This window comes from Mugil cephalus, chromosome 22, assembly GCF_022458985.1.
Source record: "Mugil cephalus isolate CIBA_MC_2020 chromosome 22, CIBA_Mcephalus_1.1, whole genome shotgun sequence".
Lineage (NCBI taxonomy): Eukaryota > Metazoa > Chordata > Actinopteri > Mugiliformes > Mugilidae > Mugil > Mugil cephalus.
The window spans coordinates 6,568,578-6,586,200 of NC_061791.1; the positions used below are offsets into that span (position 1 = coordinate 6,568,578).

Consider the following 17,623-nt stretch of genomic DNA (forward strand, 5'->3'; position numbering starts at 1 on the left):
CCATTGATGTTGTTGTTACGAGACGTCAGGGGCTAGAGTGTGGTGATGACATCATTGTGTTCGTATCTGGTTGTTCACACGAATGAAAAAAGTAAGCCTAGGACCTGGATTGAAAAGGGTTCGGTTCCAGTCATAAGAGGCAGAACTGTGCAAGGCCGATGCGGTTTCACCCAAAAATCGGATACGTGGCCTTTATCAGTTTGGGATCTAGTTAATTTGGAGGCCAGGTCAACACCTCATGTTTTGAGTTAAAGCATTCTTGTGTGTGTCTGCGCCAAGCTGCATCCTTTTGGGGATGGCTGCTGCCATCAAGGAGTGTCATTGCTATGTGGTCGGGATGCCTCGTCTGGTCTAGGTGGGTGGTACATGTCTAAGTAACATCCACACAAATACCAGATCCCAAAGTTTCCCAGCAGAACACTGAAATGTCCCAAGATGGTCAATGTTGTGGCTGATTGGTTTGAATTAATCCTTGAAAATAGTTCCTAGCATTACAAGGCGCTTCTATTTTGGGTGGAAACGTAGCTTGAGTTCTATATCAGTGTCATTTTTAGGTTACTACATCCACAGGCTCGCACCTTTTTTTAGAGTTTTCCTCACTCAGACCAACTTTAGCCGTCAACACAAGGGCCACAGACAGACACACTATCATACGAGTCCCAACGAGGACCTTCACCTTACCCCAATAAGGCCTGATGCCAGACTCCGGTATGAATTCCTCTGCTGTCTGAGCGTGAACTGACTGGTGACACCAGCAATCTGGAGAAGGAGGTATAAAGATAGACGGAGGGCGAGGTGGTGGTGGTGGGAAGGGGTGAAGGAGGGGGAAGTGATATGAGAAGAATCTAGAATGGGGAGGAGGAGGGATACATAACCTGAGAGGGAGATAAAGAGCTTAAGCGTCTATTTTTGCTTAAAGAAAGGAGAGAAGGCATGAGGAAGTAGATAGCTGCCGAGGGGAGACCGTTAAGAGACGCAGATCCAATCGCGCGCCCTTTACTTACCTCTTTATCTCCCTGTGTTTCCATAAAGAGAGCGCAACAAATGGCCAGTCGTGACAAATGTCTCGCCACCCAGAAGCTGCCGTTGCCGCTCTGAGGTGCAACTTTGTGTGCGGGAGCATAACATACGCAATTCTTAGCAGCAGTTTAGGTCACCTGCCTTTTTGATTCAATCTTTCATTTCAGAGATCACATGGTAGGCAAACAGTCCGGCCTTTCAACGCGCCTGTGTTCACGCACAAGTCATCACGTCCAACCTCTGGAATCTCCATTCACCCAGAGAGTGCAGTACGTCCCATTTGTAGTTTCAGCTGGAACAGTTGAATTTTCTACTCAGAAAGTCATAGAATCCCCACTACCCCCAAGTTGAGTTCCCAAGATGGCCGCCCCATGTGTAAACTAGAAGCTACTGTAATATTCTGTTTATTAGTGCTTGTTATTGGTTTTTGTTGTGCTAAATTGGTCATACAGATAGTATTTTTCCTCATACTCATATTGAAATGCTGTTATAATGTAATTTAATGTAATTCTTCCCGTGTTATATGGGAACTGCAAGCCTGTGTCATGCTAACAATAGCATGGTAAAACTAAAACAGTGCAGAACACCATCGTGGAAAACTGTGAATAAAAATAGTAAATAGTATGTTTTCTTCTACATTTAAATTAAACAATTAACCCTTTAAAGCCTGAACATATGGCTGGTGATTTGTTAAAGCATGCCGTGTTTGAATTATGGTAATTCACAATGCTTTGCTCTGTTGACACAATTCAACGTGTGGCTGAACACTGGGAAGTTTGTCTGGGAGACCTTTGTGACATATCAAGGGTATAACTAACTTCGTTCATGTATATTTAAACAAAATTTAAATTTGTGGGAGAAATTAAAAAAGAAATATATAAAAAGTATAGAGGTGCAGTACCTCTGTGGACCTCCAAAGTTGAAGACCTCGTTGAAGATTTATGCTCTAATACACAGTAAAAAATACAAAGTGAGCCGAGGCGATAATTCCAGAGTGAGGCCGGCAGCTAATATCAAATCTGAACTCTGTGTCATTGACACAATCTTCCTTTCACTCGTCTTATTTAATTTGCGAGATCTTAACTCAATCACAGGAAGTGGACACACGTGTTCACAGGCACATGTCTAAATATGTTTCTCGTCTGACGCAGGATGAGTCTGACCACTGTTCTAGCAACTCCTCCCTGCATGAATCGCCCGGACATTTAGCCCCCTAAACGTCTTTGTCCTCGCCGTCTCCTGCTTCATTCATTGTCCTTCTTTTTTTTGTTGTTTTTGTTTTTGGATGCTGGTGGGAAGGGCGTATGCAGGGGGGGACGTAGGGTGGGGGCAGATGTCAGTTGCTGAGAACGGATAGTGCCCTGAGGGGGAGGCGAGACATACTGTAGCTGGTGCAGCGGCCCTTTATGCCCCAGAGACCCAAACAGTGCGGGGATCTGTTTCAAAGAGCAATCAAGTCTGCTTTTGAGTGACGCACAAGAGACACTAATACAGTGGGAATCCAATCACGCTGGAGTCCGGCACAGCTGCACGCTTCGGGATCGTGGACATTTGGCCATGCGCTCAATGAGAGCTCATACCAGAGGCTTACAGCATGAGATTTGTTCTTGAGTTCTGATATTTTTTTGTAATATAACTGCGATGTGAAATGTTTTTCTCCGCACCAGAAAGCCAGGAAAGTGCATGACAAAAAAAGAAAAGAAAAAAAAGCGTGACTTGTGAAGCCCTAGCGTGGCTTTTGTCCTCCAAGCAGAGGAGCATAAACACACACTCTCTCTGCGCCTCTCTGCAGGAGGCCTGCCCTGTCATCTCGCTGGCAGCCGAGCGCTTCCCAGATGTCTGCCCTCCCTCCCGTCAGCAGACGCTCGCTCGACGTCGCTCGACGCGCCTTTGTTCTCGGGCGGCAACGCATTTTGCTCGTGCACGCCGGCGGGACGCGTCGCCGCGGAGCCCTGTCACGGGACGCGCACAACAAAACGAAATAAAACGCTTCAAAGTCCAACGCTGACTTTGCGGGCGACTGATGCAAGTCTGACTTTGCTTACCCTTATCGCAACCTTATCATTCCCTGGTAATCAGCCACACCTTCTGGGACTTTTCTGCCTAATCAAACCATCTCTGCGGCGTGACCTCTGTTGCTATGCGAGTGGGAGGGTAGGGCAGAAAAAATATTACACCGCTGTTTCATCAGTGCCAAGCCTGGCAACTCTGAAACGCGTTGCAACAGGGTTTGATTGGAAGAAATTGAGCGTTTAGTGTCGCAAAAAATCTGATTCGACCCAGTGTCACTTCGCGTGTTTTGTGAGTTTCTACAATCCACTTCTTCTTTTGGATGTATAAAAACAGATTGCACAAAGTGAGTCATTGCGAAAGCGTTGCAAAACCCAGCTAAATCTGAGTCACTTTTGTTACTGTTGGATGCCTCATCGTTCACTTCTACCCCGGGTGATATTTTCAGGCAACCGCAAACCCAGAAACACCCCAGGAATCTTTGACCTCCTTCCACAGAAGCGTCCGCACTAAACAACTGGTGGAGAGCCTAAATATGACCCCCTCCTCTTCCTCCCCCACAGCTGTTGAGGGCCTCCGGTGTTTGGAGAGGTAAATCTCGACCCAAACACACCTTCCCTCCCCAACGCCCTTCAGCTCCGGCTAAACCAGCTCTTCTCGTTCCCTCCTTTGTCCGCGTGTCAAAAAATGAGCCGCCTGTTTTTCTTTTTCCTGCCCGCTGCTAAGCAACCTGGGGGGACACAGGGCGCTGGAAAGGATTGCAGTCTTAATCCGAACCCTGGGTTTTTGCAGAGTCAGCTGTTTTTGCGTGTGCAGTAGTATCAGGCAGGCAGAGTTAGCGATTTTTTTTTTTTTTTTTTTTTTAACCCTCCTCCTCCTCCTCCTCTTCTCTCAGACAATAAAACTTAACATTACCATCTGTCGCATCCTATCATTTTTTTTTATTATTATTTTGGAGGCAGCAGTAGATGGAAAGAAGTGGAGCGGTTTTATTTTAAGTGTTGGAAAACATTGCGCGCTCTAAGCTTTTCGGATGCGATTAGATTTACCGATCCGGGGCTGGACCTTTTTAAGGGAAGCAGGAGCAAGAGCTTAGGAAGCGTTCCAGGGTTGGTCTCCAAATGAATATAACAGACAACCTGTCAGGAAGGCAGGAGTTTGAATTACAAGACATGTCCTAAAAAAGGTCCAATCCCAAGTCTAGACCCCAGTGAGTGTTTGGCTTTGCTCTCAATGTACGAGATCCTCCTCGGTTAAACATCAACCCACCGCTCCTCAATGAGCAAATGATGAGACGGCCCACGGAGTATGATGCCAAGATAGGAAATCTTTTATTACAGAGAAAAAAAACTTTTCTTCCAAAATATAGAAATCTGTACAACTTCCGCACAATCAATTTACATGAACTGTACAAATTTACAGCAGTTCATCACAACATACCCAAGGAAAAGAAACTGAACACGATAAAGATGTACGGACATGAGATCACAAGATACAGCTTTTCTTCTTGGGTAAGCTCAGATTTTTTTGTCTATTTTTTCTGGTTTTGTATGTAAATAGAAAAAAAAATAGAAGAAAAAACAAAACGGGAAAAAAAACGAAAAGAAACGAAAGGAAAAATAAAAACAAAGGATACGTCTACACTTACAGATCATGGAAACTAAGATTTTTTTTCTTTTTTTTTTTTTTACCAAAACAACTTTGGTCCTTGCCAACACTCCCATCACGAATGGCTTCACTTACGAAAAAGCGTTATCCATGTTAAAAGATGAAATACAAAAAAGGAATACACATCTAAAAAACACCTCAGGATAGCAATTATTGGCACTTCCCATGTGTAATGTCATGTACTCTACCATTTGTTGTACAGTTACAATACATTCTACAATATGCGAAAAACACCTCAAATGTGAAAGTGGCAATAATTCAACTAATCGATGACAATATTGACAACAACGACAACAAAAAAAAACTGCTGTTCCCTTCCTGTTTCATGTCTTAACATGCACAACTTCTCCATAAAGAGTATTTATTGAATGTCCGAGGCCTGAGTTTGGCAATACATTCCAGGAGAGACTCCTCGTGTCTCAAAAAAAAAAAAAAAAAGAAGAAAAAAAAATGTCACAACTTCAACATTTAGTGCATTTATGTGCTATTTTACCTCTGACTACTCAAAAGCACTCTCACGACAATTGTTTTTGTAACCTATGTGCGCACAAGCTGAATGGATGCCATTTAAATAATCAATAGTACTGAGGACTTGAAATCATTTTTTTGGGGTGGTGGCAGCACGGTTGAGAAGGTGTCCAAGGGGATTTTTTATTTAATTTTATTTTATTTTTAACAGCTCTAAAAACGAGATAAAAAGTGGGTAAGATCACCAGACTAATAAAAATCCTCTCGTAGGGGGGAAAAAAAGAGGACGAAGGGGGAGATGAGTGGAAAGATGATTTTAAAAAAAAAAAAAAAGAAGAAAAAAAATCTACCAGTGTGACTGTAAGATACATCTAGTTTGACGGAGACGATCGTCCCGCGCCCGAAACGTGGACCGAAACATCTTGGTGTCGCATTGACATTAAAAAGCTATAACGGAGCAGCATGATTATTATTAATTTTTTTTTATTTTTTATTTTTATTTTTTTAAATGGGCGTCCACCGTGGAAACCAAAAGCTCTGGGCTCCCGTCCCAGCAGGCTCCTCTCTCCATCTCCATCTGGCTAACGTGGAATCACTGCTTTTCACAGATTGCTGAAGGGAGTATCAGCAGAGAGCAGGTTGGGAGGTGGGGTGGGGGGGTGGAGGGAGGGCGGTTGCAGTGCGTCAAAGGCTATAGCTATATTACCCATGATCCTCTCAGGCTTAGGCGAGCTTAAACACCCCGTAGGCCTGGCGATGAGCGGCGAACCAGCCTGCCGTGACAGATTTGGCCAGCGGCTAAGGCCTGAGCGACACCGAAGCCGCTCCGGCATCTGTTCCACCGCTCAACCCCCAGAACCAGGAGTGAAGTTGGGGGGAAAAGAGGGGCGGGGGTGGGTGGGGGGTACATCAGACAGCCACCACATCCATCCTTTCATATGTAAACAAAGTTGCTACTCAAACTCAGTAATCAAGTGCAGCGCAGTCCAGTGAGATGAAAACAATGGCCTAGTACCCTCAAATTCTTCATCTTTAACCCATGTTTCTCTCACTAGCCTCCCCCCCCCCCCAACCCCACTTAGTGCAGCTCGAGCACGCCAAGCGCGTGTGCTGGTTATCCATCACCGAGGGAGGGCGGAGGGCTTCCGGCCGGGGTGGCGAGGAGAGGTAGGAGGTAGGGGGGAGGGAGGGAGAGAGAGGGATGTTTCGACAGGTCCAGAGAAGGGGCTGGAGGGATTTTAGCTGCCCTGGACAAAAAGAAAAACAAAAAGAGTCCGGCCCTTGCCCCTTCTCTCTCACACCAGCGCACCCCTCCCCCCACACCCACCCACCACCCACCACCAACCCCAACCTCGTCCCCGGCCTTCCTTACCCAGCTCCCCGCGGTGATGGATGATGATATGTGTCACATTAAGTCTACCTGCGTCCACAGGGGGTCAGCTAGCAGCACGCTGCAGCTTTCAGGCTGAACAGGAGGTCTGAGCTGAGGGGTGATATGTGGCACTCGAGGCACTGTAACCCCCCCACCACCACCGCCAACTACTAAGGAGGAGGAGAGAGGGGGGGGGGATTTGAAGCTGCCAGGCTGGAAACAGGACACCTCCAGCGGGCGAGGGTCCGGGCAGCACGACGCACCAGGCGGACTCTCATAAGCCTGATATTTTAACATCACAAATGGCTCATAATTCATAAGAATGAGGTCTCGTTAAGGCAGTGCAGCTCCAATTCATACAAAAGCATCTCCCTTTCACAAAGACCTTAGAAATAGCTGATGTAAAATGAAAATATATATATATGTGTATATATATAGAGAGAGAGATAAGACTAAGCCTGGTGCTGTTTTCGATTCAAGTTAAAAATTAATCTCTGAACAGTCAGTGCTCCAGACCTCCGCTCGGCCAAAGTCTCACAGTCATCACTTAGTCCAGACCTTTCAGACATACTTTCTTTTTCATATATAGGTTGTTTTCTTTTTAAATCAGCAACACAAACAACTATCTGTGTTTGTCTAATGGGGGGGGGGGGACAGCTCAGCTCGTGCCAGAGTCAACAGTGCCACATGAACGGATGACGCTTCCAACATACCCAAAAAAAAAAAAAAAAACTCCGCCTTGAACAAAAACCCAACAGCTCTGAAATGTTCACAAATACAGTGTTTCTTTTTTTTTTTGAAATCCAAAGGATAGACGGCCGCCTATCCCGCCACGAGAGCTACAGTATGAACAGAACAGCTGAGAGCGGGGGGAAATGAGGAGGAAGGAAGGGGGGGAAGAAGAGGGCGTGAAAAGATGACATTCGAATGGATGGAATGCAGGCGATTTTCTCCAAGAAGTACACATCCCACACAATCTCACGTCAAAGTGCATTCAAAGTCAATTCTAACTGGGCCACTTGACCAAAATTTGGGTAAATAGCCCCCGCCCCCCCCAAAAAAACCCACTTTTTTTCTTTTTGCTACACTTTCTTTGAGACTTTTGGTAATTCAGGGGATGATGACAAAGCGGTGGGAAGGAGGGAGGGGGCAAAAATTAAACACGGGAAACTTGATTGTGAATTTCGTCAACATTCATTAACCCTCCTCCCTCCAGAAAGCTACACACACACACATGGGTGATGGGAGGCGACAGTGCAACGGGACACGCTGGTATCCATAGGTAACAGGTGCCTCAACACATTCCACTTGCGCTTACATACAGGCCGACACGTCTGACGGTTTTGTCTGGAGCTGGTCGACGGTGAAGGGAGGAAGAGAAGTTTAGAGCGTAGCTACAAGATAAAGAAAACAATGATCCCTGTGATCCAAAACAGTTTTTTTTTTTTTTTGTTGTGTTGTTTTTTTTTTTTTTTTTGAATATGTATAGAAAATAGAGATTCTCTCGTTTGGGCGTTTCTTTACCTTGAGCTTGAGCAACGGCACACGGTCTGAACTTCAACTTCCTCCCCAGTCAGAAAACAAAACAAATAGAAAATTTTCACGGTGGGTGGGGGGGTAAAATCCTGGAAAATAAAAATCCTTACAATTTAGACTCTGGTGTTTTTGTAGTGGTGTGTTGAACATGTACCCATAGTAACCACAAGTAAGAAAAGTGCAAAGTCAATGCTGATAACCCCCTTCAGAGGTGGATCTTATCGCCGTTTACAGTCGGAGGAGGGTGGAGGGGGGGTGGGGGGTGGGGTAGACGGAGCCAGGGTTCCTGCTTGCTTGGTTGGTTGGTTGGTTGGTTGGTTGGTTTAGCTGCCCCAACAGTTTTAATTTCCACAAAGCCTCTCCTAAGAAAAAAACGGAGTGCCCAGCTGATCCAATGACACAACAGAACAGATGATAAATGGGGAGAGAGGGGGGGGGGGGTAAAAAATATCAAACCTACAAGGTTTCCATCAACCTGGATGATAGGCCACATCCTCTGTTTTGTTTTTTTTTTCCTTTCGCTTTTTTTTTTTGTTTTTTTTCTTCTTTCACTATTTCATTTCATATTCTTAGCTTTAAAAAGGCTCACCCTGATCTGGCCCAAAAAAAACGATCAGACCAGCCAACGGCGTGACCCTGAACATGAGTAGGCCGGTTGTGACGGCGTGTGTGCGCGCGCGCCCCCTTTTTAACTGGACACAGTCATCATATTGTAGGCTTTGGAGGGACTGGCTCTGCCCAGCACCATCAGTTCCTCCTTGCAGCTGATGTGACTGTCCACCATGGAGCCCACTGGCCCGCTGTTTCCTGAGGGGGCGCCGGCGCCGGCGGCGGACGCCTGCATTACTACGGGGCCGGGCTGCGACTCGTACAGGACGCAGATGGAGCCGTCCTCGCCGATGCGGTAGGACACCTCGAAGGGGTCCACCCAGAGCGTCAGCTCGCTGGGGAGCAGCAGGTAGAGTTGCTGGATGGTCAGGCCGATGCGCTGGCCCGCCTGCCCCACCAGCGGGTCCATCTTGTGGTTGATGCGGATGCAGCGGTAGCCCGAGCCCTTGCAGGGCCTGTCTGGGAACCAATGGTGCTTATATTGCTCTGCAGCGACACAAAGAGAAAAACAGTGGAGGGGGAGAGAAGGTTTAGTTTATGTGCATGTAAAGTTGAAAAAAATAAATAAAACCAAAGTAGGCAGACTGTACTTTGTGCAAGAGTGATTAAAAACAAAGAACAACTCACAGCCATAAAAATGTAACGATGGAAACATTATATAAACTAGGAACAGAAAATAATCGGGCTTAAATGAGTCTCTAATTTGCTTGAGATATAGTTTTTTTTTTCTGTTTCTTAATAAAAGACCAGAGTTAATCTGTATCTTATCGATATAACAAGATGTCCTTATTTGCCTACGCGTACGTGGAGTTAGTGTGCGCCGTGGCCCGGCAGAAAGGAAAGAAAAACACCGCCACCTGTTACAGGCCTGATAAGGTGCCATAAACAGGAGGCCAGTGGCACCCTGGGCCTACGTGACAAAGAGGCTGCCATAGAATTGCACAATCCCTCCCCTGGCCGCCGTCAGTGTCACAAAGTCCCCCAGGACTGGCTCAACAAAAAAAAAAAAAAACACCAAGAGTGTCCCAGCCAGCCATCTGGGACACACGGCTCCGCCTCTTAAAGGGACAGGCCTTTATTTTTTATTTTTCTCTCTCTCTCTCCTTCCTCTTTGTGGAAGTTTTTGTGGAAGTTGCAGTGAAACTAGTGATTCATAATGACGCCGCCGTCTGCTGTGCTTCATGCTCATCGATGACGAGCGCAAAATGTGGCGTTTACTTAGAATTTAAATTCGGCCTTTGTCGGAGGGGTCGGCCGTCTTTTGTTCCAACTTTCCAAATTTACGGACCTCCCTCCCGTTAAAGAACACGAGCGAGGAACCCCTCACTTAGGCTCGTCCATATTGAATTCCCCATTGATGGGAAGTGCATTGTGGCCCGTGAAAAAGGGGTTTAAGTGAAACAGGCCTGCATTCAAGGCTGCAGCCCGAGGGCCACCTGTATGCATCTGCAGTATAATAACAACCCCCTCCCTTCCCCGTCCCTTATCCCAGAAGGCTGTGTACGGCTGGGCTAATGGAGGGGCTGGCACCCGTGAAAGAGCACAAGGGGCCTGGACGAGCTTTCAACCTGAGCCACGTCGGTGGCTACCTACAAACCCCAGAGCAGCTGGGAAATGATCAGCTCAGCGGGGCCTATTCTTAAAAAGGAGGGCACACGGGAGGAGGAGGAGGTGGAGGAGGAGGTGGTGACTGTGCGCTTAACCTAAACAGTTTAACCAAAGAGGGTTGTTTGTTCGCTGCAGCTGACCTGGAACATTAGAAATGCATTATGCGATTTGACCCGTTTTTTTCGCCCGGGCTGACGGGTTATTTTCCGTTCCGAAGCCAATTTCTGGGAGGGAAAAACAAATCACGTCGAGAGAAGAACAGAAACAGCCACCGACTGCAATTACGCAACCGTTTGCGGTTGCAATCTGGACATAGGGACTAATGTCCCCACTTCCCTTTGCTCAGCACAAAACAAGAAGAGCTGGGTTGCTCTGGCTTTTCAGCGCGCAGACACAATAGTGAGTAACTGTGACTATTCCACGCACAAAGGAGCTCCGGCTGGCCCTGGTTTGAGCAGCGACGAGCCCCTACACGGTCCCAACCGCACATTTCTGCTCGGGCCTGGGAACGAACATAAAATCCGCACGGATCTGTTCAGATTTCCTAAATGTCGGGTTAGCTCCATCCCATTCGCCCGCCCCCTCTCCGCTTCCTCCCCACACTGCGCTCCCATGTTTAATGTCCGCCTATAGGAGGCCCATCAAAACACGTCCCCTCCCCCACACAGGCCTCACAGCAGACTCCCAACTTTTGTCTGTTTACAAACAGCGCCAACCGAACAAGGCCTGGTGAGACATTTCTGCTAAATTCCAATGGATTTGTTTTGCCCACAACAGAGACACAATGTTTATCTTTCAATAGTCTTCTAAATAATTAAAAAACTACATATATTCTTCGTGAACAGATATTTTGTGGCGAAAACACTAAAGCATCCAACAAAATAAGGCCGCCTCTGATCTTGGAAAAGCCCTTCTATAGGGTATGTAGGTCACCCGCTGCTGGATCCATATGGATCGAGGCAGATGTATGGCGGCTGCGGAGAGCCAAGACTGGAATGTGTTTACAGCAGGGAAGGAAACACAGTCCCCGAGCTGCACTGCTCTGTACAAACCCGCTGCAAATGCGCAGTCATAACCGAACTATGCTCGTGCGTAAAACTAACGTTGTCCCGTCTCGACTTCCAGGAAATGGAAAATTAAAAAAAAATGTTAATAATAATTTTATTTTGTTTCCCAGTCTTTATGGCTAAAAGGTGTTTAAAAACAAATCTAAAAAAAAAATAATTTGTAATCACAAAAGTCTAACGATCGTGCCACAAGAAGGGCGAAAAGTCGCAAATAAATATATACGGATAATAATAATCACATGATTAAAAATGTTGGGTACTAATTAACAATAGTTTACATTTAGCGCCGCCAGGAAAAAAAAGGTTTGGGTACTCCGAGAAGGGTTTTCACATTATTAACCTATTTCTTACAAAGCATTACGTAATTGTGCGGCCTCCACTGTGTCACTGGGGGCTGTTTTGCTCCGTGAGCCTTATCGAGCGAGGCGCACTTCCTTGTTTGAGCCAAGCTTCTCTCCTCCCCCACCCCCACAATCTCTTTTCACTTACGAAAAAAAACTATACAAACAGCTACACATTGGACTCGAATCGCGTTCCTGAGTTTGAAATACTACATTGTAGCAATGTAATCGTCGACGGATCGTCTCGGATCGAACATATTTAGATTTTTTTTCTCTCTCCGACGTGCGCAAACAGTGGCGCGCGTCGGTAGTGCTGATAGTGATACTTAGGGGAGAACAAAGAAAGGCTTCTTCTCAATCACTCACAAGTCTATCCGAATTTAAATTTGACTATTTAATAATAAAACTACGCTCGAACTTGACCTCTGGATTAACATGTCGTGTTTTGGTGCGTTTTGGATGCGCGCAAATGGGATAATTTTCTGGTTTCCTTACCTGCCAAAATGTCCTGTAAGCTTTGGCTGAATGTTTGGACCTGTCGATCGTTTACGTGTCCTTTTACCCTCAGAAATCTCGACAGAAATGTCACGGCGGCGCTGATCTCTGGTTTCATCGTTCCCCGGGCACAAAGGGTATGCATTGAGAAAGGCAATGGCGACGATCCGTGCGCTCTCGTCGTTTTCTTTCTACGTTTTTCTCCGAGTCTTTCTCTCCGATTCTGGGCAGCGATCCTTGTCTGTTGGCGCTCGGGTAGTTACTCTTGGCATTTATTTAGTCGAGGTAGAGGGAAGCTCTTGTTTTTAACAGAGAGAGTCCGCGCACTGGGACGGTTCAGTGTTGGGAAACAGACGCCTGTTGTTGGTAAATACAGGAGGTCGGGGGGGAAGTCCCTCGTAGAAGCACCGAACCCTCCCTGTTCACTTTCCTCCGCCAGAGTGAAGGTGTCGGAGAATGGGAGAGCGTTTTTATACCAGCCCCCTCCTCCCTTAACCGGAGCTGAGGCACAAGCTGCTACAGCAACTGCAGCGCACCAATCCCCGTGCGCGCAGCACACTGACGAACCACATATAGGAGGAGTGCAGCGTCCGCGTCACTGCTCCGAAAATAAACAGAGGAACACGGCGTGAAATCGTGGTGCGTTCTGGTGCTGTCGGAAATACGGGCAGCAGAACAAAAGAAGAGGAAGCGAAAGCCGAGGACGAGGCACATAAAACACACACAATGCTCCTCGAAGAAGATTGGTTTTCATCTGGGACGCGTTAAAACCTGGAAGGAAAACTCAAATACCACAATCGTACTCGATTACGTTTCAGTCGACGTGTTTAAAAAAAAGTCTCCTCAGACGTGAATGGACCCATCTACAGGTTTTGAACAACCCACCTACGTGGTGGTCATTTCACACTGTTGTATCATCAGGTTTCCAAAATTCAAACGGAACACGGTGAACGACTTTAATAAACTCCCAGAACTACAAAATATAGGCAGTTTCTCTGCTTAAATTTCCTCTCGGGGACCAATGTCTTGTCATGTCTTGTCTTAGAGCAAAGCAAACTCGATTGATTAACCAAGAAAACATTCAAATTAAAGCTCAACTTGACACAATGTGTAATAAGAGACACATATAAAAAGCAATATTTTGTTTACAATCGAATTCAAAATCAGTTTGAAAGCTTCTGTTTTTAGTGGATCCATGAACAGGTTTTTGGACAACTCACGTCTCTGGAGGTCATTTTAGACTTTTGGGTCCAAAATTCAAACTAAACTCGTTCAATGACCTTAATAAACATACAGAATATTCCAAGTTCGCCCCAACTGCGTAATATCGCCTACTTCTTTTCCACATTCCCCCCCTCGGGAAACCACTGAATATTTGTCTTGTTTTTGCCTCTGTTAATGTGTTTATATCCTTTTAAACTTGCAACAATAACCCACGCACGGTTAACTAAACAAGGGTCATGACAGGAAACATTCCAGTCGAAATCTTTAATCACAATATTTGTGATGAAAATAAAGTTAGAAGGTAGGAACGTGGGTTGTTTTGAGGTATCTCCCAAGTAAGTTTAGACGGTTTCTGATTTTTTTAATGGATATACAAGTTTTGGCACAACCCGCAAACCCTCTTGTGGTCACTTTAGACAATTGGATCGCGAGGTTTCCAAAGTTCAAGTGGCTGCAATAAGCTGCAAAAACAAAGTTGGCCCAACTTTAAATACACAAAGTGGTCTTGTTTTTGTTCTTTGTTCTCTTTTGCGTTCACATCTATTTCACATACACGCAAAAGAATGTAACAGAAAAACCTCACATTGTGTCACAATTATAGGAAAAAAAAGGAAGTATATACAGCTGACTTTAAAGGATCTAGCACAATCTTATACTGACTTTCTATCTTTCTATTCATATATATATATATATGTACTGTATGTAGTGTACTTGGTTCCAGTAGCCCTCCTCTCCTCCACTCAACATACAGGAATATGTCCCAACATGTCGTCTAGGGGAGTTTCATTTTCCTCTGCCTTTGTTTCATGTCAACCGCCACCTCTCTCAGCCTTTTTAATGCCAGTCCTCAGCTGATGCGTCCCCATATTAAGTTTCCTATTAACATATCAAAGCAATGATAGTGCATACTTACATATCAAAGCATGATGCATCTTCTCTAATTTACGTGAAAATATAAATCCCATTTTTACTGCAGCAGTAATGTGTAGGGGTTAATGTCAGAGCTGTGGGTTAATTATCTCAGCGTTTACCTCTATAGGTGTAAAAGCATATGACATTTCAAACCCCCGGCCCACCTTTTGTTTTCTGTTCTATCGCCTCAAGGTCTAAATTTAGGACTGAAACTACTGTTGTTTATTGTACCATATGTTCAGAGTAATGACTTTATTGCTGCTGCTGCCTCTTTTCTGGTCACGCCAAGTCACGGAGGCCGGAGAGAGACAGAGACAGGAAGAAAGAGAAAGGCTGTATACATTAGCACAGATCAGTATATCACCTCTGTGTCTGATTCTTCTTCATTTATTTTTGCCATCACTTTGTTCTCATGTGTACGTTGGCGTGTGCGGCCCCCGGGGGCGATTTTGAGAAAACAGGAAGAGTGTCGGCGGACTGCGAAGACAAAAAAAAGCACAAGAGCACATCCAGCGTGAACCCTGTTCGACGCAGACGAGGCGACGATTGTGCCAGGCCTCTTTTCAGAAAAAAGAAAACCGCTCATTAAAATCAGTGGAAAAGTACAGGTCGCTTTTGTTTGTTTGTCGCGCGCACGCGGTCGTGATGACCCGCTGAGCTTTCCAATCATAATGAAATCAAACGGGGGCCGCACTGATTGGTTCGACAGCTGACCCAGAGGCAAACAGGGGGAAAAAAACAAAAAACAAGATGTGGGTGTATAAGTGTGTGCCCAAAACACACAACAACAACAATCAGCGTAATAGGGATTTAATTATAGCCTAAAAACCCCTCCTGTATTGACGTGTTCAACTTTTGCTCCATCCCTCAAAGCATTCTTACTTTCTCAGAGCCTGTATAACAGTGCTGACATTTAAATTTCAATGTCTTCCCCTTGGCTGACCACTCGGTAACCAACCAGCCACCAAAGCCGTCTCAGTTCCTGCTCACGTTGCCGACATGTCAGCAACAAGTCCCGTACAAGTACATGCGTGTGTAACTCCCCCCCCCACCCCCCTCCCAGCCTCTAACACATAAGCAATCCTAGTTTCGCCCACACGACAATGGAGGGTTTCGGTGTTTCACAGGAGGCCCCGGTTATTTCTGCCTCACGCGTTTAATGCAGTTGGCCTCGGTTGCAGAAGCTGTGGTTTGACACATATGAGAAGTTTCCACAAATGACAAAGTCACTTTTTACATGCAAGGCACGGCGTTTTCACATCACTCCCACATTCCTGACTTATTCACAGCAGCAGGAGGGAAGTATTTTGTGGCTCGCATTAAGCATTATCGACCTCTATAGCAGCCGAGTGGGACCTGGAACTAAACAGAGACACAGTAGTTTACTATACATTTAGTAAAGGAAAAAAAAGTCTCTAAACCGGCCACCAGTGCACAAGATAGCGACCTCTTTCTGAGCATCTGCGGTGTTTCCATCATCCTCAGAAATGCGCAAATCCAAATATCCATAACAAAAAAAAAATGGAAATGGAAACGCGTACGTTCCGAAAAGCCTCTCAAATATCTAAAGCTGAGACATTTTCATGCCCTCATGAGGCGGTTTATCAGACATATCGATATAAAAGTGTATCTCAACAACGCTGAAATTTCAAAAATCTTGCTTTTATTTTGCGAATGGAAACGCAGCTAGTGAGGGCTGTGACACACCACTGGCATTCAGTTTAAATACAAAAGTGTTTTGATGACATAACTGTTCTGTATGGCTTCGTATCCTCCCAGCCACAGACTGTACGTTAAAGGTGGACGACGGAACTGCTCCTCAAAAGTGAAGCCAAAGCAAGTAGAGCTCCCCCTGGTGACTTACTACAGCATAGGTCATAAGCTCCACCCACTCCATGTTAGTGGATGGGACTTGGGGAAAAAAATAATACTTATATGTACACGACAAATGGATGACAGGAAGTGGAAACTCCATATTTATTCACAGTCTTTGCTCCCAGCTAATAGTGACTCTTTCAATTTCCCCTTTTGTCTGACGATATACAGATTACTGCCACCTGCTGGTATGGAGAGTTACTTCCTGTCCCAACACCTGGCCATAGCCTTAATGTTTGTGCCAGAATGTTCCAAGAGTAAATGCAGGTTCTTTTTATAACCCTCGCTTAGTAAAGTGCATATATTACATATATGATAAAATAAAAAATACGAAATTTACATAAGTTCGTCAATAGCTTAGCGTAGCACGAAAAAAAAAAAAAAACAGACGCAAGGGAACGCATTCACTTCCAAGCACCTCTAAAACAACAATTTGATTATTTTATTGTGGGTTTATATATTTTGCGAAACTGAATCCAAAGTCAGCATAAAATTAAGCTAGATCCAATTTTTTTTTTTTGCTTTCACATTTTCAGTTAAACTAATTCCTTCACACCAAATTTTGTCATAACATTTTTTTTTAAATAATTGAGGAAGGACAAAACCTTTCTACAGCCAACTTCAAGTCTGTTTGGGTTGAATGTTTTGACGCATTTGCATCTCAGGACCAGTGAACGTAGACGGACCACGTACTACATACTACACAATAGTAAACACTGAAGGAAGTAATCTCCCGTTCCTGCTGGCCCAGCAGGAAGTTCCTCCCGGCATTGTAACAGTGGCAGTGGAGCGAACATCTGTACCGCACACACACACACATGTGTGTGTGTGTGGATGGGGCAAGTGCCTCGTTACTCACAGACTGTGTGAGTGTGGGGGCGTATGGTTGAATATTGGCAGCTCAGCAGGGGAGATAAAAGCCAAATACCATGAAAGAGAAAGAGAAAGGAAGTGTACGCAATAACAGAGCAAACCAGTCAAGGGTAATTAGACCTGGAAAGCCCCGAACTTTCATGCTCTTTTTGATGTATTAATATATATATGTGGCAATACTGCACCTTAAAATGAAATCTGCAGGAAACGTCCTGGCTGTTTTTAACGTGTGGGCCACCAGCGCAGGGTGAAATACGGTCCTGGATGTTGCCAGACAAGGGTGGGGTATCCTGTCGTTACGTCGGCTTCTCAGTTTGAGTAATGAATGGAGGCTTTCATCTTGGAGCCGCTCGTGAGCTACAGCGGAGGAAAGAATGTGGAGTCGGGATAGAGGAGAGACCTTGAGGAGTGCGGTGGGGCAGGCCTTTTCCAACAATTTTTTTTGTTTGTTTTGTTTTTTTTTCTTTCATGGCGGTGAACACACACATGTTCGGACGCCGATGAGGGTGTAGAGATAGATGCACGGAAAGGCCGGAAAAGGTGGC

At 45.4% G+C, this 17,623-nt stretch overlaps 1 protein-coding gene across 1 annotated transcript; it reads right to left on the bottom strand.

Moving 5' to 3' along the window:
• Positions 1-4,337: 4,337 nt before the first annotated feature.
• Positions 4,338-12,653, bottom strand: btg1 (B-cell translocation gene 1, anti-proliferative). The gene is made up of 2 exons (XM_047575577.1): positions 12,195-12,653; positions 4,338-9,169 (listed from the first exon to the last, which is right to left on the bottom strand). Exons 1-2 carry the CDS (start codon positions 12,337-12,339, stop codon positions 8,763-8,765), a joined length of 552 nt encoding a protein of 183 aa, XP_047431533.1. The 5' UTR covers positions 12,340-12,653; the 3' UTR covers positions 4,338-8,762.
• Between the last annotated feature and the right edge of the window lie 4,970 nt (positions 12,654-17,623).